The sequence below is a fragment of the Entelurus aequoreus genome, linkage group LG22, assembly GCF_033978785.1.
Source record: "Entelurus aequoreus isolate RoL-2023_Sb linkage group LG22, RoL_Eaeq_v1.1, whole genome shotgun sequence".
Lineage (NCBI taxonomy): Eukaryota > Metazoa > Chordata > Actinopteri > Syngnathiformes > Syngnathidae > Entelurus > Entelurus aequoreus.
In genome coordinates, this window is record NC_084752.1 from 40,334,110 (window position 1) to 40,359,928 (window position 25,819).

Consider the following 25,819-nt stretch of genomic DNA (forward strand, 5'->3'; position numbering starts at 1 on the left):
TTGAATGATTCTTGCTCCACATCGTATAACTGATCATAGAAATAAGCCCGTCTTTTGATACTTGATATATAGAAGCTAAGACTAACACACTTAAAGGCCTACTGAAATGATTTTTTTAAATTTAAATGGGAATAGCAGGTCCATTCTATGTGTCATACTTGATCATTTCGCGATATTGCCATATTTTTGCTGAAAGGATTTAGTAGAGAAAATTGACGATAAAGTTCGCAACTTTTGCTCGCTGATAAAAAAAAAGCCTTGCCTGTAGCGGAAGTAGCGTGACGTCACAGGAGCTAGTATTCCTCACAATTCCCCGTTGTTTACAATGGAGCGAGAGATTCAAAGCGACGATTACCCCATTAATTTGAGCGAGGATGAAAGATTCGTAGATGAGGAACGTTACAGTGAAGGACTTGAGAGGCAGTGATGGACGTATCTTTTTTGGTACAAGCTGGCTCATTGGATTCCACACTCTCCTTTTTCTATTGTGGATCACGGATTTGTATTTTAAACCACCTGGGATACTATATCCTCTTGAAAATGAGAGTCGAGCACGCGAAATGGACATTTAAAGTGACTTTTATCTCCAAGACAATACATCGGTGACACACTTAGCTACTGAGCTAACGTGCTAGCATCGTTCTCAAATGAAGATAAAAACAAAATAAATAAACCCCTGACTGGAAGGATAGACAGAAGATCAACAATACTATTAAACCATGGACATGTAACTACACGGTTAAAAATTCTCAGCCTGGCAAGGCTTAACTATGCTGTTGCTAACGACGCTAAGGCTAATTTAGCAACTTAGCAACCGGACCTCACAGAACTATGATACAAACATTAGCGCTCCACCTACGCCAGCCAGCCCTCATCTTCCCATCAACAGCCGTGCTCACCTGCGTTCCAGCGATCGACGGCGCGACGAAGGACTTCATCCGTGGGTTTGGCGGCAAGCATCGGCTAGGCGTAGTAAGTAGTCCTTGTTGTGTTGCTGTAAGTATTGTACTTAGCCGCTAATACACCGATCCATCCCACCTACAACGTTCTTCTTTGCAGCCTCCATTGTTCATTAAACAAATTGCAAAAGATTCACCAACACAGATGTCCAGAATACTGTGGAATTTTGTCGAAGAAAATTTTGTATCGGGTCCGATGGGGTCCAACCACTTCCGTGGATTTTGTGACGTCACGCGCATAAATCATATCCAAAGGAGTTTTTCAAGCGGAAGTGTGGCGGGAATTTTAAAATGTCACTTTATAAGTTAACCCGGCCGTATTGGCATGTGTTGCAATGTTAAGATGTCATCATTGATATATAAACTATCAGACTGCGTGGTCGGTAGTAGTGGCTTTCAGTAGGCCTTTAATGACTCATCATAGTTTATATTTGGAATATTCTGTTGCAATGTCCTATAATGAAGTGTTTTTCAACCTTTTTTGAGCCAAGGCGCATTTTTTTCAGGAGGCAGAAATCATTCAGAAATGAAACTCAGTTGAAGGTAAAAAGTTGTTGGATATGACTTTAAAGCATCACCAAGCATGCATCACTATAGCTCTTGTCTCAAAGTAGGTGTACTGTCACCACCTGTCACATCACACCCTGACTTATTTTGAGGTTTTTTTTGCTGTTTTCCTGTGTGTAGTGTTTTACTTCTTGTCTTGCACTCCTATTTTGGTGGCTTTTCCTGTTTTCTTGGTATTTTCCTGTAGCAGTTTCATGTCTTCCTTTGAGCGATATTTCCCGCATCTACTTTGTTTCAGCAATCAAGAATATTTCACTTGTTTTTATCCTTCTTTGTGGGGACATTGTTGATTGTCATGTCATGTTCGGGATGTACATTGTGGATGTCTTTGCTCCACAGTAAGTCTTTGCTGTCGTCCAGCATTCTGATTTTGTTTACTTTGTAGCCAGTTTAGTTTTAGTTTCGTTCTGCATACTCACCCATAAACTTTAATGCTTTTAGGGGTACTCACCTTTGGTTTATTTTTGATTTAAGCATTAGACACATTTTTACCTGCACTATGCCTCCCGCTGTTTCCGACATCTACAAAGCAATTAGCTACCGGCTGCCACCTACTGATATGGAAGAGTATTACACGGTTACTCTGCCGAGCTCTAGACAGCACCGACACTCAACAACAACACATCATTTGCAGACTATAATTACTGCTTTGCAAACTATATTTTTTAACCCAAATAGGTGAAAGTAAATAATCTCCCACGGCACACCAGACTGTATGTCACGGTGGTTGAAGAACTCTGCTCTAATGTATCGTGGGTAGGGATGTCCGATAATGGCTTTTTGCCGATATCCGATGGGTAGGGATGTCCGATAATGGCTTTTTGCCGATATGCCGATATTGTCCAACTCTTTAATTACCGATACCGATATCAACTGATATATACAGTCGTGGAATTAACACATTATGCCTAATTTGGACAACCAGGTATGGTGAAGATAAGGTACTTAAAAAAAAAATGAACCAAATAAAATAAGATAAATAAATTCAAAACATTTTCTTGAATAAAAAAGAAAGTAAAACAATATAAAAACAGTTACATAGAAACTAGTAATGAATGAAAATGAGTAAAATGAAGTGTTAAAGGTTAGTACTATTAGTGGAGCAGCAGCACGCACAATCATGTGTGCTTACGGACTGTATCCCTTGCAGACTGTATTGATATATATTGATATATAATGTAGGAAGCAGAATATTCATAACAGAAAGAAACAACACTTTTGGGTTGGTGCACTAATTGTAAGTGTATATTGTTTTTTATGTGGATTTAATAAAAAAAAACAAAAAAAACAACGATACTGATAATAAAAAAACGATACCGATAATTTCCGATATTACATTTTAACGCATTTATCGGCCGATAATATCGGCAGACCGATATTATCGGTCATCTCTAATCGTGGGCATATGTTTTATTATGAACTGTGCAAGTACAGTAAGGACGAGGACAGTGTGACATTTGCAGAGAGCATATTATCACTAATAGAAGAGCCCATGTGCAGCTGAGATAGGCTCCAGCGACCCCCCAAAAAGGGACAAGAGGTAGCAAATGGATGGATGGAGTTGTACCAATTTCATTTAAATTGCAGACTAGAATCAAAGATGTCAATCCTGCACTGAGCACGTTCACCTTTAAAAAGTGCAGGTGTGCCCAATGTTGGCTTCTGCTGTACAAATGCAAATATTGTCATTTGCCTGCGCGCGCATGCAGGTGCGCGCTGGATTTGCTAATCAAAGCAGGACGGCGGGGCGGTGCTGCGCGTCCCCGCCCTGCTCGTGACACCACATCCAGGCGCGAGCAGAGGAGCGCGTGCCCGCCGCTGACTGCATCCTCACCGGCATCCTCATCTTCATCATCCTCCTCCTCCTCCTCCTCGACGCCCCACCCGAGCTCGCTATCTCCGGCTGACCACCGTCGGACTTCCCGGTAAGTGTGAATGTTTGCTCGCTGCTACTGCTAGCTAACAAGACTAAATATGGTCTTAAGGCGTGTGATTAATAGGCGAGAAAGATGGCGGACTGTGTTACTGATGATGATGATGATGATGGAGGAAGAGAGTCGACCTACTTTCACGGGATCCATTAGGCAGATGAGGAGGGGGGGGGCTGGGGGGGATCCACGGTGCTCTTGTCGGTGGCCGTCTGGGTCTCGGTCGGCCTCTTCCGGCCTGAGAGAGGGCACGCCCGCCTGGCAGGGTGTGGTGTGGTGTGGTGTGGTGTGGTGTGGCGTACCAAAAGTGCAAGTGTAGGATTTTATACGCAAATTGTATTTTAGCCAATAAGAAGCATTCAGACACCAGATCACAGCCTATCATAACAACTCCCTAATCTGATGTTTGAGACATCTAACAATTCAGTTCAGAATGGATTCTGACTAGGGATGTCCGATAATGGCTTTTTGCCGATATTGTCCAACTCTTAATTACCGATACCGATATCAACCGATACTGATACATACAGTCGTGGAATTAACACATTATTATGCCTAATTTGGACAACCAGGTATGGTGAAGATAAGGTCCTTTTAAAAAAAATTAGTAAAATAAGATAAATTAAAAACATTTTCTTGAATAAAAAAGAAAGTACAACAATATAAAAACAGTTACATAGAAACTAGTAATGAATGAAAATGAGTAAAATGAAGTGTTAAAGGTTAGTACTATTAGTGGAGCAGCAGCACGCACAATCATGTGTGCTTACGGACTGTATCCCTTGCAGACTGTATTGATATATATTGATATATCATGTAGGAAGCAGAATATTTGGGTTGGTGCACTAATTGTAAGTGTATCTTGTGTTTTTTATGTTGATTTAATAAAAATAAATAAATGATACCGATAATTGAAAAAAAACCATACCGATAATTTCCGATATTACATTTTAAAACATTTATCGGCCGATATTATCAGACATCTCTAGTTGTGCTGGTATACTGGTACTTAGAGATGTCCGATAATGGCTTTGTTGCCGATATCCGATATTCCGATATTGTCCAACTCTTAATTACAGATTCCGATATCAAGCGATACCGATATATACAGTTGTGGAATGAAGACATTATTATGCCTAATTTTGTTGTGATGCCCCGCTGGATGCATTAAACAATGTAACAAGGTTTTACAAATTAAATCTACTCAAGTTCTGGGAAAAAATTAGGGATGTCCGATAATGGCTTTTTGACGATTTCCGATATTGACCAAACCCTTACTTACGATACCGATGTCAACCAATACTGATATATACAGTCGTGGAATTAACACATTATTATGCCTAATTTGGACAACCAGGCATGGTGAAGATAAGATACTTTTAAAAAAATTAATAAAATAAAATAAATAAATTAAAAACATTTTCTTGAATAAAAAAGAAAGTAAAACAATATAAAAACAGTTACATAGAAACTAGTAATGAATGATAATGAGTAAAATGAAGTGTTAAAGGTTAGTACTATTAGTGGAGCAGCAGCACGCACAATCATGTGTGCTTACGGACTGTATCCCTTGCAGACTGTATTGATATATATTGATATATCATGTAGGAAGCAGAATATTTGGCTTGGTGCACTAATTGTAAGTGTATCTTGTGTTTATGTGGATCGGACATCTCTAATTCTCACAATTAATGACTTGGTATAATAATTATGACACTTTTTTCAAAGCAGGTTACATGTTACAATTTGGCATTAAAAACTCATTTAAAAAAAATAATTTTTATAACAAAAAAGATGGATTTACCGTATTTTTCGGACTATAAGTGGCAGTTTTTTTCATAGTTTGGCCGGGGGTGCGACTTATACTCAGGAGCGACTTATGTGTGAAATGATTAACACATTAGCGTAAAATATCAAATATTGATGTCATTCACGTAAGAGACTAGACGTATATGATTTCATGGGATTTAGCCATTAGAAGTAGAGATGTCCGATAATATCGGCCTGCCGATAAATGCTTTAAAATGTAATATTGGAAATTATCAGTATCATTTTTTTATTATCTGTATCGTTTTATTTTTATTTTTATTTTTAAATTAAATCCACATAAAAACACAAGATACACTTACAATTAGTGCACCAAGCCAAAAAACCTCCCTCCCCCATTCACACTCATTCACACAAAAGGGTTGTTTCTTTCTGTTATTAATATTCTGCTTCCTACATTATATATCAATATATATCAATACAGTCTGCAAGGGATACAGTCCGTAAGCACACATGATTGTGCGTGCTGCTGCTCCACTAATAGTACTAACCTTTAACACTTCATTTTACTCATTTTCATTCATTACTAGTTTCTATGTAACTGTTTTTATATTGTTTTACTTTCTTTTTTATTCAAGAAAATGTTTTTAATGTATTTCTTATTTTATTTTATTATTTAAAAAAAAAGAAAGACCTTATCTTCACCATACCTGGTTGTCCAAATTATGCATAATAATGTGTTAATTCCACAACTATATATATATATATATAGTGGTGGTATCGGTTGATATCGGTATCGGTAATTAAGAATTGGTCAATATCGGAGTATCGGATATCGGCAAAAAGCCATTATTGGACATCCCTAATTAGGAGTGACAGATTGTTTGGTAAACGTATAGCATGTTCTATATGTTCTAGTTCAGGAGTCACCAACGCGGTGCCCGCGGGCACCAGGTAGCCCGTAAGGACCAGATGAGTAGCCCGCTGGCCTGTTCTAAAAATAGCTCAAATAGCAGCACTTACCAGTGAGCTGCCTCTATTTTTTAAATTGTATTTATTTACTAGCAAGCTGGTCTCGCTTTGCCCGACATTTTTAATTCTAAGAGAGACAAAACTCAAATAGAATTTGAAAATCCAAGAAAATATTTGAAAGACTTGGTCTTCACTTGTTTAAATAAATTCATTTATTTGTTTACTTTGCTTCTTATAACTTTCAGAAAGACAATTTTAGAGAAAAAATACAACCTTAAAAATGATTTTAGGATTTTTAAACACATATACCTTTTTACCTTTTAAATTCCTTCCTCTTCTTTCCTGACAATTTAAATCAATGTTCAAGTAATTTTTTTATTTTTTATTGTAAAGAATAATAAATACATTTTAATTTAATCATTTTAACTTCTGTTTTTTCGACGAAGAATATTTGTGAAATATTTCTTCAAATTTATTATGATTAAAATTCAAAAAAAATTATTCTGGAAAATCTGTAGAATCAAATTTAAATCTTATTTCAAAGTCTTTTGAATGTCTTTTAAAATTGTTGTTCTGGAAAATCTAGAAGAAATAATGATTTGTCTTTGTTAGAAATATAGCTTGGTCCAATTTGTTATATATTCCAACAAAGTGTAGATTGGATTTTAACCTTTTTAAAACATGTCATCAAAATTCTAAAATTAATCTTAATCAGGAAAAATTACTAATGATGTTCCATAAATTATTTTTTTTAATTCTTTCAAAAAGATTCGAATTTGCTAGTTTTTCTCCTTTTTTTTCGGTTGAATTTAGAATTTTAAAGAGTCGAAATTGAAGACAAACTATGTTTCAAAATTTAATTGTCATTTTTTTTCGTGTTTTCTCCTCTTTTAAACCGTTCAATTAAGTGTAAATATCATTAATTATTAATAATAACATAGAGTTAAAGGTAAATTGAGCAAATTGGCTATTTCTGGCAATTTATTGAAGTGTGTATCAAACTGGTAGCCCTTCGCATTAATCACTACCCAAGAAGTAGCTCTTGCTTTCAAAAAGGTTGCTGACCCGTTATAGTTATTTGAATGACTCTTACCATAATATGTTACGTTAAAGGCCTACTGAAAGCCACTACTAGCGACCACGCAGTCTGATAGTTTATATATCAATGATGACATCTTAACATTGCAACACATGCCAATACGGCCGGGTTAACTTATAAAGTGACATTTTAAATTTCCCGCTAAACTTCCGCTTGAAAAGGTCTATGTATGATGATGTATGCGCGTGACGTCGATGGTTGAAACGGAAGTATGCGGACACATTGAATCCTAAACAAAAAAGCTCTGTTTTCATCTCATAATTCCACAGTATTCTGGACATCTGTGTTGGTGAATCTTTTGCAATTTGTTTAATGAACAATGGAGACTGCAAAGAAAGTTGTAGGTGGGATCGGTGTATTAGCGGCTGGCTGCAGCAACACAACCAGGAGGACTTTGACTTGCATAGCAGACGCGCTAGCCGCCTAACTCACCTTAACTTCCTCCATCACCGGGCCGCCGACCGCATCTATGATCGGGTGAAGTCCTTCGTCGCACCGTCGATCGCTGGAACGCAGGTGAGCACGGGTGTTGATGAGCAGATGAGGGCTGGCTGGCGTAGGTGGATAGCTAATGTTTTTAGCATAGCTCTGTGAGGTCCCGTTGCTAAGTTAGCTTCAATGGCGTCGTTAGCAACAGCATTGCTAGGCTTCGCCAGGCTGGAAAGTATTAACCGTGTAGTTACATGTCCATGGTTTAATAGTGTTGTTGATCTTCTATCTATCCTTCCAGTCAGGGGTTTATTTCTTTTGTTTCTATATGCAGTTAAAGCAAGATGCTATCACGTTAGCTCCGTAGCTAAAGAGCTTCGCCGATGTATTGTCGTGGAGATAAAAGTCACTTTAAATGTCCATTTCGCGTTCTCGACTCTCATTTTCAAGAGGATATAGTATCCCAGGTGGTTTAAAATACAAATCCGTGATCCACAATAGAAAAAGGAGAGAGTGTGGAATCCAATGAGCCAGCTTGTACCTAAGATCAAAATATGACAGGTCTATACCTACAAAATTAGCTGAATAAAATACAAATAAGATAGCATAGTAGTGTTAGCATGCTAACAGGGTATCATTGGTCACGTAACAAAATATCTAACATTAGCATGCTAAAATGTGTCAAGTACTAAAATATATTACTCTAACACGTATACCTGAAAAAATGTGTTTTAAAAACTAGCCTGCTAACCTTAAAATGTGTTAAGTACCAACATATGACTGAGGTCTATAACTACAAAATAAATAAAAAATAATCTAGCATAGTAGTGTTAGCATGCTAACATTGGTCACATAAGATATTTGACACCTGCAAAGTTAGCGAGGATGCTAATATTGTCATGCTAATGATTGTGATTAGCTACGAGCGCACATAAATAATGAAGTAGCGTCCCTATTTGGCAGAAATGTATTTAATGAGGAAAGCACCAAAGTTCCTTCTTGTTTTTGTTGACATGTCATTTTCTGAACAAGTTTGTGAAGCTGTTAAAATATTTGAGCTTTAAATTGATTACAGATTAAAATGGATGAGAATTGGATACTTTCAAATGTGTATTAAAGCTGCATTCTACACAAAGGCCACAAGGGGGTACTGCCACTTGTGCTAAAAAAAAGTGGGTTTTATCCATCCATTTTCTACCTCAGGGTGGCTTGAGCCTATCCCAGCTGCATTCTACACAGTGGCCACAAGGGGGTACTGCCACTTGTGGTCAAATATATAATAATAAAAAGGTCCTAATTGCAAACATTCTGGGGGGAAAAATTAGTTTTGGTCAAAGATTTAAAAAATATTTCACAAAAAAAAAAATTTTGTTTAGTTTTTAAAAAAAAATAAAAATAAGCAGCATTTACATATTTTTAATTAGATCTCACTAGACCAGAGGTGCACATTTAAGACTTTTTGTAAACATGTATAAATCCTCTTAAGGCCCAATCTGTTTATTTACATGCTTTTTTCTATTTCTCTTTGCTATTTGGGCTTATTGGACCCTAATTAGAATAAAAACTAAGACTCATCTTTTGATATGATGTACTTAGTCCATAAGTACACAAATGTGTACTTCATGTTTAGTGACATGCTAATTCTTATTTTTACACTTTTTCTCCTTCCAAATTCCATTGTGTGTTATACTCTTCTGACACCACCAGATGGCAGTATAAGAGTCCATAAGACCCCAATTCAGTAGTGTACACCATTTTGGAAATAGGAGCTAAAAGGTGCTGTCCACGCATGTGGCCACTAAGCCTTTAGAGACATTGTAAAGGTAGTATTATTAAAGAATATATATGGAATAAAAGCACAAAGTGGTGTAATATGAGGAGAGAAAGTAGACACAAAGCTGACTGCCAAGCAGGTTTCTTTTTCCTACTAGTACTTTTTTTGACTATTAGTTTTGAAGGTAAAAAAAACATCAAAAAAAATGTTTTCTCTCCCAGCTCACACTTTCTCATTCTATCTTTATTTCCATTGTAGATTGTCACATCCAAACTATGAATGAACACATGTGGAGTTATGTACTTAACAACAAAAGTGAAAACATGTTTTATATTCTAGTTTCTTCAAAATAGCCACACTTTGCTCTGATTACTGCTTTGCACACTCTTGGCATTCTCTCCATGAGCTTCAAGAGGTAGTCACCTGCAATGGTTTCGCTTGAAGCTCATGGAGAGAATGCCAAGAGTGTGCAAAGCAGTAATCAGAGCAGAGGGTGGCTATTTTGAAGAAACTAGAACAGGGGTCAGCAACCTTTTTGAAAGCAAGAGCTACTTCTTGGGTAGTGATTAATGCGAAGGGCTACCAGTTTGATACACACTTAAATAAATTGCCAGAAATAGCCAATTTGCTCAATTTACCTTTAACTCTATGTTATTATTAATAATTAATGATATTTACACTTAATTGAACGGTTTAAAAGAGGAGAAAACACGAAAAAAAATGACAATTAAATTTTGAAACATAGTTTATCTTCAATTTCGACTCTTTAAAATTCAAAATTCAACCGAAAAAAAGAAGAGAAAAATTAGCTAATTCGAATCTTTTTGAAAAAATTAAAAAAATAATTTATGGAACATCATTAGTAATTTTTCCTGATTAATTTTAGAATTTTGATGACATGTTTTAAATAGGTTAAAATCCAATCTACACTTTGTTAGAATATATAACAAATTGGACCAAGCTATATTTCTAACAAAGACAAATCATTATTTCTTCTAGATTTTCCAGAACAAAAATTTTAAAAGAAATTCAAGACTTTGAAATAAGATTTAAATTTGATTCTACAGATTTTGTAGATTGAATTTTAATCATAATAAGTTTGAAGAAATATTTCACAAATATTCTTCGTCGAAAAAACAGAAGCTAAAATGAAGAATTAAATTAAAATGTATTTATTATTCTTTACAATAAAAAAAAAAAAAATTACTTGAACATTGATTTAAATTGTCAGGTAAGAAGAGGAAGGAATTTAAAAGGTAAAAAGGTATATGTGTTTAAAAATCCTAAAATCATTTTTAAGGTTGTATTTTTTCTCTAAAATTGTCTTTCTGAAAGTTATAAGAAGCAAAGTAAAAAAAATTAATGAATTTATTTAAACAAGTGAAGACCAAGTCTTTCAAATATTTTCTTGGATTTTCAAATTCTATTTGAGTTTTGTCTCTCTTAGAATTAAAAATGTCGGGCAAAGTGAGACCAGCTTGCTAGTAAATAAATACAATTTAAAAAATAGAGGCAGCTCACTGGTAAGTGCTGCTATTTGAGCTATTTTTAGAACAGGCCAGCGGGCTACTCATCTGGTCCTTACGGGCTACCTGGTGCCCGCGGACACCGCGTTGGTGACCCCTGGTATAGAATATAAAACATGTTATTTGACCTTTTTGTACATAACTCCACATGTGTTCATTCATAGTTTGGATATGACAATCTACAATGTAAATAGTCATGAAAATAAAGATAGAATAAGGAGGTGTGTCCTGTACTGTACATCTGACGTGCTAGCTGACTATAGTCCATTCATATTTCTCCAAGTGTTAATTATCTTTATAAAGGCAGAATTGTTCTTTACTAGGCCAACATGTTTGTTCTAAGAATACAAAATAAAATGAAGTTCAAACAAACAAATAAGAGCATCCTTGACACAGCATTTGTGTTGTGGAGGTGTACCTAATGTTCTGGCCAGTGTGTACATTATTCAGATGGCGGAAAGTATCTCTGGAAGATGATCATGGCAGCTATTTAAAGACTTTGCAGTCATGCTCTCCTGAGAGGACGATCCTGCTGGAGGAGACTGAATGTGAATTATAATTCATGCAGGAATATCATCCAGCCTGAAGCAGACACACCATGGATGACTTGGACGTTCCTCAGATGCGGAGGGAAGTGGAGTCTCTTCAGTACCAGCTGGCCATCAGCAGAGAGAAATCCTCCATCACCGTCACAGAGTGAGTGCACACACACACACACACACACACACGCACACGCACACACACACACACACACTTGTATTTGTTACCTTCTTGAGACCTGAGAAAAATGCCTCCCTCTTTAGGACCAGCCTATCTAGATATATAAAGAAGTGTATTTACAACATTAATAATATATACATACTATGCACATATAAAAAAGCCTGTTGTGAAAAATGAGTTGGAATTTCACAAGAAAAATGTCACAATTTCACAAGAAAAACTTATAATGTTGGCAGTATTCTAATAAAAGTCGTCATTTTACTCAACGCAAGTCCAAATTTGACAAGGAAAACTGAACATTTGTGCAATGTTATGATAAAAGTTGGAATTTTACTCAATAACAGTCACAATTTTACAAGAAAAGCTCAACATGTTGGCAATTTTTGAAAAGAGTCGTAATTTTGCTCGACAAAAGTCACAATTTAATAAGAAAACTTACACATTTGGGAAATATTATAATAATAATTGGAATTTCACTCGGCAAAATGATGACAAAAGTCATCATTTTACTCCAAAAAAGTCACTATTTTACAAGGACAACAAAAAAATGGGCATTATTGTGATAAAAGTCAGAATTTTATACAACAAATGTCACCATTTTGCTTTTAAAAGTAGTAATTTTACATAAAAAGTTATCATTTTATGAGAAAATATTGCAATATTACAGAAACAGAAATATGAGAATTTCTTCCCAATTATATAAGAAAAAAGTTGACACATTGTGAGAAAAAGTTAGTTTATTTTTTTAAAAATCTTTAGTTTGTAATTGGTTTTTAATCTTCATTATTTACTTCCAGTAATTACAGTATGTTTGTTTTTTTTAATTAATTTTAGCCAAAGGGGGCACACACTTGTTATTTCATATGTTGACCAGAGGGGGAGCACTTTTAAAAGCGACACACAGTCAATGTGAAAAATCCCTCCTTTTTGGGACCACCCTCATTTTGACCAGCAGGGGTGCAAATGAGACATTGTCTATTAGATGCAATGTTATTGATTTATGTCATCACTTGTTCACACCTCCTCATATGGAAGATACTTTTCCTTCTTCGTGTCTCAAGAAGGCTAGAAATACAACACACACTCGCTACATGAGAAGAAGACAAGTGTGTGTTTGTGTTCAGGTTGGTGAAGTGGATCGAAGGTTGTGTCTGTGAGGATCCTTTCCTCAACCCTGAGCTGATGCGAGCTAACCCCTGGGTGGAGAAAGGCAAGTGTGTGATCCTCTGATGATCACACACACTTTCATGTGTTCACACTGGCAATGCACGGATGCACCACACAAACTTAAACATTGGCCACTAAACACACACACACAACACAACACACACTACTGCTGTTATGCTTTGTTTATTTATTTGGAGAACTTGATTGCTGTGTGTGTGTGTGTGTGTGTGTGTGTGTGTGTGCACAGCACTGAGTAGCTTTTTAGACGTTTGTTTTTATTGGCTCTTTACACTGTCAATCCAAATAAAGACTGTTTAGAATTGAGCCGAGGCCTGCTGACTACATGCTGACTACTACATGGTGACTGCTACATGCTGACTACATGCTGACTACTACATGCTGACTACATGCTGACTACTACATGGTGACTACACAACTAAAGAGCTGTGTGGGGTGTGTGCGGGACCTTACAAAAGTTCCCGGATGTAAACGTTCCTCCGCACGGCGTTGGACATGCCTTCGTTGAAGCGGAACCACACGTCGCTGTCGCCCACTGCCTTCCCCATTCGCAGCACGGCGCACTTCTCGCCTGCGGACAGAGCACTAACTTTTAAAACGACAAAAAAAAGAATAAGCTTAAGATACACGATTATTATATATTATATTGATTACCTGGAAAATACCATTTCGGGAGAAATTGCATGTGAATGCTGAAAAGCTGCCAGTTAGCATCGAGTAGTAAAATAATATGACTAATAGGTGCATATCTGGGGAATTAGCTGGCATGTCTTATTTACCAAATTGTCTGATGCGTGTACAGGCAAAATTGGCTAAAAATGTAGCATGCTAACATTAACCAGGGTCAAATGACACAATATGTGACTGAGTTGTACACCTGTAAAATTTGCTCAAAAAGTTAGCATGCTATTAGCGTGCTATCAGTAACCAGGGTCAAATGACACAATATGTGACTATGAGTTGTATACTGTACCTGTAAAATTTGCTCAAAAAGTTAGCATGCTAACAGTAACCAGGGTCAAATAACACAATATGTGACTGAGTTGTTTACCTGTAAAATTTGCTCAAAAAGTTAGCGTACTATCAGTAACCAGGGTCAAATGACAATGTGTGACTATGAGTTGTATGCCTGTAAAATTTGCATGCTAACATTAGCATGCTAACAGTAACCAGGGTCAAATGACACAATATGTGACTGAGTTGTTTACCTGTAAAATTTGCTCAAAAAGTTAGCATGCGCCAAGTACCAACAGATGTGACTATGGTATATACTGACGAATTTTGCTAAAAAAGCTACCATGCTAATTAGCATCCTACAATGTTGTTTTTTTTAAAAGACTAACATTAGCAAGGAGTTGTTTGAATTGGTTGAGAAATAGATGGATTCAAAATAATAAACAAAGCTAAAAATGCATCATTGTGTGGAATTGATTAAATTAGAAAATACAATTTCAGGAGAAATTGCGTCTGAACGCTGAAAAGCAGACGCCAAACTGAAACGCTAACAGTTAGCATCGCCAGACAGCATAAAAAAATGAAAAACACCACCAGTAGGTACATATTTGTCAGTTAAAAAGCTAGCATGTGTCAATTAGCAAAACATGACTGAGGCTAAATGAACTAGCATGCTAATCTCAGTGTGCTAACAATAACCTGGGTCACATGACACGGAGGTGTTTTCCTGCATATTGAAATACAAAAGATGGATTTAAAATGATTATAATTTTGGGAGAAATGTGGTGTGAATACTGAAAAGCGGACGCCAAACTGAAATTCAAACAGTTAGCATGCTAGCCGGGTAGCATCAAGTAGTAAAAAAATAATAGGCGCATTTCTGTGAGAGCTAGCATTCAAACATGTGTCAATTAGCAAAATATTAGTTTCTGAGGTGTATACCGGGAAAATGTGCTCAACATCTAGCATGTTAATGTTAGCATGCTAACATTAAATGCAGGTGTATACCTGTCAAATGTGTTCAAAGAACATGCTAACAGGTAGCATGTACAAAGTACCAACGCAAATGACTCTGGGGTTTATCTATTTTCTTTTTCTTTGGGTGTTTACCTATGACATTAGCTGAAAAAGCTACAATGCTAACATTAACGCTCTAAAATGCTAAGTGAAATGGTTTGAATAAGGTGTGGGACAAAGACAAAATACTTATTTAAATGCAGTTTGAGACAAAATGGGGTGCTAGTACTTGGTTGCAACACTGGCATGGAAACAGGAGTCCGGAACATTCTCTGTTTGATTATGTAAGAACGGCGGTAAATAAGGTAAGCAGAATTTAAACACGGTGAAAACAGAAGAGTTTGCTACCTGTGTCTGACGTGGGCACTCTGGCAGGCTTTGGTGCGACCACTCGGCCAAAGAAATCCACCTCCGGCTGTTGGGACGGGGGAAAAAAGAAGGAGGTTACTCAGGAACATTGTCCTAAATATGAATACCACTCAAGAACCTTGTCCTAAATATGAATACCACTCAAGAATCTTGTCCTAAATATGAATACCACAGAGGGAAGTACCGTACAGGCTTTATTAGCCTAGTTTCACTTTCATTTCTATCAGGGCCGCCCCTCCTTATACGCGGATGACCATGGTGAACGAGCCCACGTAAAATGTCAATTAAAGAACGACAGGGCGCTTTATATCACACGTATCCCCAGCCCCTTCCTGCTCCGCCACTGCTCAGAATACAATGATGAAGTCCCCCACATGTCGTGATTATCTTCTGTGACACTGAAGGTAACAAAGGTAAGCCACAAACATCTCATTTGACCTTTTGATGATGTTAAATCTGTGATTTTTGCACAGAAGAAATATTTTTGAAAAAAAAAACCCATTAATTTGTATTAGTACAAAACATGCATCTAATTAAATTCAAGTTTATGTAACTTTGACTTGCAGATAATTTTGCTTAGTTCAAGTAAAACACCCCTCATTTTTTTCTTCTTGTTTTTGAGCACTGACTTTTTGCAGTGCATTGTGGGGAATTTATTGTTGACAAGAAAATAACATTTTAGGAAAAAATTGCGTGTGAATGTTGAAAAGTGGACGGCAAACTTGAACGCCAACATTTACCGTGCTGGCTAGATAGCATCAAGTAGTAAACAAATGAGCTCAAAAGCTAGCATGCTAATGTTAGCATGTGTTCGTTACAAAAAGATACCTCCGAGGTGCAAAGTTAGTAAAAAAAACATAGCATGCTAACATTAACCTGGGTCAAATGACACAATATGTATTTATATTTTGCTGAAAAAAAGTTAACTACCAGTTGGCATGTGTTAGTTAGCAATACACCTAAATATATCAAACCTGACTCACTGGCTCCACCTGCAGGCCTTCACTGGAATGTGCATGCCACTACTTCACCAGAAAGGCACTAAAAATATATTTTTTCAACAGCTTTGACAAAGCAAATGGTAAAAAAAAGATAAATATTGCAAAACATGATGTTACACAGTACATTTGTCATCTTTGCTGACATGACAAATACAAGCTGGATAAGCTCCGCCTTCAAAAAACCCATAGAAGCCTCATTAATGATGTCATGTTAATGATGTCACCATGAAGTTAAAGTAGCAATGATAGTCACACACACACACACGAGGTGTGGCCAAATTATTCTCTGCATTTGACCCATCACCCTTGATCACACCCTGGGAGGTGAGGAGAGCAGTGGGCAGCAGCGGTGGCCACGCCCAGGAATCATTTTTGGTGATTTAACCCCCAATTCCAAGCCTTGATGCTGAGTGCCAAGCAGAAAGGTAATGGCTCCCATTTTTATAGTCTTTGGTATGACTCGGCCGGGGTTTGAACTCACAACCTACCGAGTACTGACAAAAGATGCAGGAAATATTTTTTATACTTACGAATTGTCTTTTACTTGCAGAAAAAAATTGTTTTTTTACTTTCAGAAAATAGTTTTTAATATTTGTGAATCGTTTTTTAATTTAAAAAAATAAATTGTTTTTATACTTGTGAATGGTTTTTTTACTTGCAAAAAATAGTCTCTATACTGGCAAACTTTTTTTACTTGCAGAAATGTTTTTGTTTTTTTACTTCCAGAAAATAGTTTTTATACTTGTGATTAATTTTGTAATAAAACATTTTTTTTTAAATTCTACTTGCGAATCATATTTTAACTGAAGAAAATTATCTTTATACTCACGAATCGTGTTTTTACTTGAAGAAAATAGTTTTTATACCCGCAAACTTTTTTTTACTTGCAGAAAAACTTTTTTTTTTACTTGCAAATCATTTTTTACTTGCATAAAATAGTTTTTAATATTTGTGAATCGTTTTTTAATTTAAAAAAATAAATACATTTTATACTTGTGACTTGTTTTTTTACTTGCCAAAAATAGTCTTTATACTGGCAAACTTTTTTTTTTTACTTGCAGAAAATAGTTTTTTTTACTTGTGATTCCTTTTGTAATTGAAATTTTTTTTTTTAAATTCTACTTGCAAATCATATTTTAACTGAAGGAAATTATTTTTATACTTGCAAATCGTGTTTTTACTTGAAGAAAATAGTTTTTATACCCGCAAACTTTTTTCTACTTGCAGAAAAACTTTTTTTTTTACTTGCAGAAAATAGTTTAATATTTGTGAATCGTTTTTTAATTAAAAAAAACAAAAATTTGTTATACTTGTGAATAGTTTTTTTACTTGCCAAAAATAGTCTTTATACTAGCAAACATTCTTTTTTTACTTGCAGAAAATTTTTTGTTTTTTTACTTGCAGAAAATAGTTTTTATACTTGTGATTAATTTTGTAATTGAAAAAAAATGGTAAATTCTACTTGCGAATCATATTTTAACTGAAGAAAATTATTTTTATACTCGCAAATCGTGCTTTTACTTGAAGAAAATTGTTTTTATACCCGCAAACTTTTTTTTACTCGCAAATTGTTTTTTGCAGGAAATAGTTTTTATACTTGTGAATAGTTTTTTTTACTTGCAAAAAATAGTCTTTTATACTAGCAAACTTTTTTTACTTGCAGAAATTTTTTTGTTTTTTTTACTTGCAGAAAATAGTTTTTATACTTGTGATTAATTTTGTAATAAAAAAATTGTTTAAATTGTACTTGCGAATCATATTTTAACTGAAGAAAATTATCTTTATACTCACGAATCGTGTTTTTACTTGAAGAAAATAGTTTTTATACCCGCAAACTGTTTTTTACTTGCAGAAAAACATTTTTTTTACTTGCAAATCATTTTTTACTTGCAGAAAATAGTTTTTAATATTTGTGAATCGTTTTTTAATTTAAAAAAAAATAAAAAAAATGTATACTTGTGAATTGTTTTTTTACTTGCCAAAAATAGTCTTTGTACTGGCAAACTTTTTTTTTTTACTTGCAGAAAATAGTTTCTATACTTGTGATTAATTTTGTAATTGAAACATTTTTTTTAATTCAACTTGCGAATCATATTTTAACTGAAGAAAATTATTTTTATACTCGCGAATCGTGTTTTTACTTGAAGAAAAAAGTTTTTATACCCGCAAACTTTTTTTTACTTGCAGAAAAACATTTTTTTTTACTTGCAGAAAATAGTTTAATATTTGTGAATCGTTTTTTAATAAAAAAAACAAAAATTTGTTATACTTGTGAATAGTTTTTTTACTTGCCAAAAATAGTCCTAATACTGGCAAACATTTTTTTTTTACTTGCAAATTTTTTTTTGTTTTTTTACTTGCAGAAAATAGTTTTTATACTTGTGATTAATTTTGTAGTTGAAAAAAAATGGTAAATTCTACTTGCGAATCATATTTTAACTGAAGAAAATTATTTTTATACTCGCAAATCGTGCTTTTACTTGCAGAAAATAGTTTTTATACTTGCGAATCGTTTTTTTTCTTACTTTCAGAAAATTGTTTTCACACTTAGTTTTTTACTTGAAGAAAATAGTTTTTTATATCCCTGAAAATTGTTTTTATACCCGCAAACTTTTTTTTACTTGCAGAAAAAAAAGTTTTTTTACTTGAAGAAAAAAAAGTTTTTTTACTCGCAAATTGTTTTTTGCAGGAAATAATTTTTATACTTGTGAATAGTTTTTTAATTGAAGAAATGTGTTTGTTTTACTTGCAAATCTTTTTTTTTACTTCAGAAAATTGCTTTTTTACTTGAGTATTCTTGGGCGTGAGTAAAAACATTTTTGGCCGTAATTTTCCTCCATAAAATCGATTCAGAATCAGGACTAATAAGAACCGCGACTGGGATGTGAATGTATTTTTGCGCACACCTATGATTCTCTGTAGGCCAGTGCCCCCACGCTCCGTCGCCAGTTTGGTTCAGGTGGTCTGGGGTCAGAAGGTGACGATGTCCTAAATCGACGCAGGACCATCAGCGGACCTGAGGGCGATCAGGCGCCCCAAAGAGCAGCCCAGCGACGCCCAGAGCCCCAATTCCAAGCCTTGATGCTGAGTGCCAAGCAGGGAGGTAATGGCTCCCATTTTTGGGATATTTTTTATTTTAAAAACCAATACAATATATGTAGAAAAAAATATACATTTAGGCCTCCACTCAGGCTTGATCCAAAGGGTTTTGGTCTAAAAAATATTAAAAATGTGTCGTCATTCAGTATTATTATTTGTATTATTATTTTTCAAGTTTTAAATCTCTCGATCAACATTAGGTCTATCTGTCAATATAACATATATAAAGATTTAAGTTGTACGCTCTTTTTGTCAAAGAAAACCCTTTTTTTTTAATGGGAAAAAAACACAAAATATGCAATATTTTCACCCAATACATTTTTTAAGTGGAATATTTGAGATTATATAACAATTGGAGCCTTAAAAAGGTCAATAACTCATAACACCATTGATTTTTTTATTATTATATCATTATTATTTTTGAGCAATGACACTTAAATACAAATCACACTAACATTATTGGTGATCCAAAAGGGTCCTACTCATCAAAGTGTAAAAAAAATAATTATACATTTTTTTTACTGTTTACTTTTAACACAATAATCTCGAGATCAACTTCAGATCTATCCATCAATTATAACTTTTATTGTTGTTTATGTTTTTTGTTTGTTCGTTTTAGGGCCTTCTTTAAAAAAAACAGCTCAGTTCTTTATATGGCAAACACAAAATATGCAACATTTTCCCCAAAAAATATCTCAAAGTGGAATATTTAATGTGACGTAATTGGAGCCTTGAATAGGTCAATAATTCATAATGACATTGTGAAGCATGGCAGCTTTGTGTTATTAGAGTAAACATTGCTACATTTTTCTTGTTACATTTCACCTGTTTACTCTTTTATACCACTTTTTATGTTTTTAATTTTTTCCAATTGCATTTTTAAAATGTGCCGTGGGGCCGTTAAAAAATGACCTGCGGGCCGCAAATGGCCCCCGGGCTGCACTTTGGACACCCCTGCCTTATATCATATACAGTATCGCTTTTTTTGTATTGTGTTCCAATCCAAATAAACATGTTTATTTTGTCTTGGGAGTGGATGAAAACATTTGGTGTCTCACCTTGGGTTCCACCGTGGTCTGTTTAACGATGTTCTCCAACCTCTGCTGATGGTTTTTGTTCTGCTTGGGACCACCGCTCTTCTTCTCCTCTCTCTGCGACACACACACACACACACACACACACACACACACACACACACACATGCAGGGGTAAGTGTAAATCCTATGAGAGGGTATGAAGTGGGTGAAAGGAGGGTGTCACCGCTGTGGGGTTCCTCAGTAGCATGGCGTGCTCGGCCCGCCTCATCTTCTCCTGCTCCATCTCCCTGCTGATGGTTTGCTTGGCCTGGTAGGTCAGCTGACGGCGCGGCGGCAGGCCGGGGAACCTCACAACCTCCTCCACACGCCTGCGGACGCAAACAATACACACTTATTATTAGGTGCGCACGCACACACACACTGCAAAAAGTCAGTGTTCAAAAACAAAGGAAAAAAAAAATACAAAAATGAGGGGTATTTTACTTGAACTAAGCAAAATGATCTGCCAATAGAACATGAAAATGTGGCTTGTCAAGACTTTCCAAAACAAGTCAAATTAGCTAACCTCAATGAACCCAAAAATACCTTAAAATAAGTATATTCTCACTAATAACAACTAGAGATGTCCAATAATGGCTTTTTTCCAATATCCGATATTTTCCAACTCTTAATTACCGATTCCGATATCAAGCGATACCGATATATACAGTGGTGGAATGAACACATTATTATGCATCATTTTGTTGTGATGCCCCGCTGGATGCATTAAACCAGTGGTCCCCAACCACCGGTCCACGGCCCCGTACCGGTCCGTGGACCGATTGGTACCGGGCCGCGGCCGCACAAGAAGTTAAAAAAAAAAAATAAAATTAAAAAAAAAAATAAAATAAAATTAAATCAACATAAAAAACACAATATATACATTATATATCAATATAAATCAATACAGTCTGCAGGGATACAGTCCGTAAGCACACATGATTGTATTTCTTTATGACAAAAAAAAAAAAAAAAAAAAATTTTTTTTTTTTTTTTTTACTACCCCTCGCCCCCCCTCCGTGGGACAAATTTTCAAGCATTGACCGGTCCGCAAGTACAAAAAGGTTGGGGACCACTGCATTAAACAATGTAACAAGGTTTTCCAAAATAAATCAACTCAAGTTATGGAAAAAAAATGGCAACATGGCACTGCCATATTTATTATTCAAGTCACAAAGTGCATTATTTATTTTAACATGCCTCAAAACAGCAGCTTGGAATTTGGGACATGCTCTCCCTGAGAGAGCATGAGGAGGTTGAAGTGGGCAGGGTTGGGGGATTATTGGTAGCGGGGGGGGGGGGGGGGGTATATTGTAGCGTCCCGGAAGAGTTAGTGCTGCAAGGGGTTCTGGGTATTTGTTATGTTGTGTTACGGTGCGGATGTTCTCCCGAAATGTGTTTGTCATTCTTGTTTGGTGTGGGTTCACAGTGTTTGTAACAGTGTTAAACTTGTTTATAAGGCCACCCTCAGTGTGACCTGTATGGCTGTTGACCAAGTATGCCTTGCATTCACTTGTGTGTGTGAAAAGCCGTAGATATTATGTGACTGGGCCGGCACGCAAAGGCAGTGCCTTTAAGGCACGCCCCCAATATTGTTGTCTGGGTGGCAATCGGGAGAAATTTGGGAGAATGGTTGCCCTGGGAAATTTTCAGGAGGGGCACTGAAATTGGGGAGTCTCCCGGGAAAATAGGGAGGGTTGGCAAGTATGACTGGGAGACACAACTGCTCTGTACTTCTCCCTACCTCCGTGTACACAGCGGCGTTTTAAAAAGTCATACATTTTACCGATAATTTCCGATATTACATTTTAAAGCATTTATCGGCCGATAATATCGGCGGTCCGATATTATCTGAAATCTCTACTTAAAATAAGTATATTCTCACTAATAACAGCTGTACTACTATATGAATACTTATGTTCTATTGTTTAATTGGAAATAAAACAGCAAAGTCCATTTGGCTGTCATCTGTTTTAATTATGAGACACAATTGTGTCAAAGTCATGACTTTTTTTTTATTTCATGCTTGAAATAAGAAATGATGGCTTTAAAAAAGTAGTTTTCTACTTGTGAGTGTTGATGACACAGCTTTGCAACAGTTGATATTCTAGTTTCAAGCATGTTTTACTCAATATAGCTCATCAAATCTCAGCAACAAGCTGTAATATCTTACTGACATCATTTAGGACTTAAAACAAGAATTTTGAATTTTAAAGAGTCGAAATTGAAGATAAACTATGTTTCAAAATTTAATTGTCATTTTTTTTCGTGTTTTCTCCTCTTTTAAACCGTTCAATTAAGTGTAAATATCATTAATCATTAATAATAACATAGAGTTAAAGGTAAATTGAGCAAATTGGCTATTTCTGGCAATTTATTGAAGTGTGTATCAAACTGGTAGCCCTTCACATTAATCACTACCCAAGAAGTAGCTCTTGCTTTCAAAAAGGTTGGTGACCCCTGCTTTATACACTACCGTTCAAAAGCTTGGGGTCACATTGAAATGTCCTCATTTTCAATGAAGATAACTTTAAACTAGTCTTAACTTGAAAGAAATACACTCTATACATTGCTAATGTGGTAAATGACTATTCTAGCTGCAAATGTCTGGTTTTTGGTACAAAATGTACATAGGTGTATAGAGGCCCATTTCCAGCAACTATCACTCCAGTGTTCTAATGGTACAATGTGTTTGCTCATTGGCTCAGAAGGCTAATTGATGATTACAAAACCCTTGTGCAATCATGTTCACACATCTGAAAACACTTTAGCTCGTTACAGAAGCTACAAAACTGACCTTCCTTTGAGCACATTGAGTTTCTGGAGCATCACATTTGTGGGGCTCAATTAAACGCTCAAAATGGCCAGAAAAAGAGAACTTTCATCTGAAACTCGACAGTCTATTCTTGTTCTTAGAAATTAAGGCTATTCCACTAAATTGTTTGGGTGACCCCAAACTTTTGAACGGTAGTGTATCTGCACTAGGGATGATACTCGAAACCGGTTTTCCCGGTTGTTGGATAAGAAAAGAACCGAGTCCTCGGACTCGTACCCGTTATCGAGACCACTATAGTAAAGAAAAGAGTTGATTCTTTATTCGAATCCCGCCCCCGACCAGAAATACTCCGTGTGACATCACAATAAATGACGTCACGTAGCTCAGTCATTAGGCGCAGATAGCGAAAGCAGGAAAATAATGGACGGGAAAAAGCGCTCCAAGGTGTAATAAAGTTCAAAACAAAAGCTATAATCCATCGAATAACTTTACTGAGAGATTTGAGCAGGGTAAAACACATGACCAACACTTTTACCACCAACCTGAAACATAGCAACGCACCTCCTTTACGGCAGCTGTCACAACCTTCTTAAAGCAACCGCAGCACATACATATATATACAACACCGCAGCACATACATATATATACAACACTGCAGCACATACATATATATACAACACTGCAGCACATACATATATATACAACACTGCAGCACATACATATATATACAACACTGCAGCACATACATATATATACAACACTGCAGCACATACATATATATACAACACTGCAGCACATACATATATATACAACACTGCAGCACATACATATATATACAACACTGCAGCACATACATATATATACAACACTGCAGCACATACATATATATACAACACTGCAGCACATACATATATATACAACACTGCAGCACATACATATATATACAACATATCTCCCTTTTTTAACTTTTGTTTTTCTTTCCTTGTAAACGTTACAAAATCACACTGTAGATGTGTTGTCTGTCTAATTATAAATAATGCAGACGAGGCGTGTTGGCTGACTTCTTGACGTTTACTTTCACAGCGTGGCAACATGCAACACTTTTCGGGGCTACCGCGCATGCTCGTAACTCCCGTTGCATGCTGGGTAGTGTAGTTGTTATATTCTCTAGCTCATAACATCTTTCCCCCTATAAAGAAATAATGTTAACTCAATAAAGTGTATTTCTTTTTTAGCTTTAACTTTTCATTTTTTAGCATTGTAACCACATTTGCAAACAACTTTTCTCTTCATAGAATTTTCTTTCAGTAAAGAAATAATGTGCAAAAATGTCAAAGCATCATAACAAACAGTTATGTCAAATAGCAGCAGAAGTGCACTTTTTGGAGAGCTGTATTATTTCCAGTTTTGTGCCCAAGGGACTGATTTTATTTAACACTATATTATTATTTATACACCTATAGCAGACCTGGGCATTCTGCGGCCCGAGGGCCACATCCGGCCCTTTGTGCGTCCCTGTCCGGCCCGCGTGAGGCCAATTATAAATTACAAAATAAATTTTAAAAAGTATCTATGTCGAGTGTGCAATACAACGGTGCTGCTTTTGTTTTGAAAATCGTTATTTGTATTACTTCCGTGTGGACGTATGCGTGATTGTGAGTGAATGTGAACAACTGCAATTACAAAATAAAGTTGAAAAAACATCTATGTCGTGCGCGCAATACAACTGTGCTGCTTTTATTTTGAAAAGTATTATTTATGGGCGTGTGTCCGTGTGTAACCTGCGAGTGAAGGTGCACAGCGACAAGTGATGCACGGTTTACACCCGAGACGCCAAAAAGAGAAAAGTTGATGAGGAATGGCGTGTTTTCAACAACACATGAACTGCAAAGCAACGTTCCCTCTAAGGTGCGCGCCTGCGCAATTGCGCACTGCTCAAGCGTCTGCTGCGCGCAGCAAGTATATGCCGCGCACCAAATCAAATCCCATCTGAATTCTAAACAAAATAAACATATTTATTCTATGTAATTTTGCAATGCAACTTTGAGTGACAGTGACAACAAGCGGCCCTAACGGTGTTCGTCAACACCGTTCAATTGAACACCGTTCAATTATTGTAACGTCTATCGAGATGCTTCGAGGACAGGAATTATATCGATCACTTTATTGAACAAAACTGTTTATATTCGGACATAACCACACCAAAAACATGAGTAAAACAATTCTATCTGGAAAAACTAGTCATTTTCTGCCGTACAAACCAGGCCAAAAGCAACTTGTCATCTGTCACCAACACGCATAGCACTAAACCACTGGTGCGTTTATGGCCACACAAAAAGTCAGACAACTCAAACACCATACAAAGTTACACTATGACTCCTCAGTCATACGTGTGCTTATTTTACTGTCATTTATTATTAATGTTAATTTATATATATTAGTCATGGAATGCTGTTACACACACTATGTTGAAGTATTACTATTATTATTATTATTATTATTATTATTTATCTTACGGTATATATCAAAAATAATATTGAGCAAAATTTAATTGAAATATTGTGGATGTGGCCCTCCAGCAGTGCTCGGGTTGCTCATGCG

General features: G+C 35.9%; 2 protein-coding genes across 4 annotated transcripts in view; one reads left to right on the top strand and one right to left on the bottom strand.

The window, feature by feature from the left end:
* The first annotated feature begins 3,302 nt into the window (after positions 1-3,302).
* Positions 3,303-13,198, top strand: LOC133639713 (guanine nucleotide-binding protein G(I)/G(S)/G(O) subunit gamma-13-like). Its single transcript, XM_062033268.1, has 3 exons — positions 3,303-3,451; positions 11,590-11,717; positions 12,866-13,198. Exons 2-3 carry the CDS (start codon positions 11,620-11,622, stop codon positions 12,969-12,971), a joined length of 204 nt encoding a protein of 67 aa, XP_061889252.1. The 5' UTR covers positions 3,303-3,451; positions 11,590-11,619; the 3' UTR covers positions 12,972-13,198.
* Positions 13,083-25,819, bottom strand: part of chtf18 (CTF18, chromosome transmission fidelity factor 18 homolog (S. cerevisiae)) — a 55,167-nt gene continuing 42,430 nt past the window's right edge. For all 3 annotated transcript variants that reach the window (XM_062033230.1, XM_062033232.1, XM_062033231.1), the window contains 4 exons: positions 20,627-20,771; positions 20,425-20,517; positions 15,246-15,312; positions 13,083-13,497 (listed from right to left, as the gene is read on the bottom strand). In XM_062033230.1, the coding sequence (XP_061889214.1) occupies positions 13,376-13,497; positions 15,246-15,312; positions 20,425-20,517; positions 20,627-20,771 (427 nt within the window). In that variant the 3' untranslated portion in view covers positions 13,083-13,375. The remainder of the gene's footprint in view (positions 13,498-15,245; positions 15,313-20,424; positions 20,518-20,626; positions 20,772-25,819) is intronic.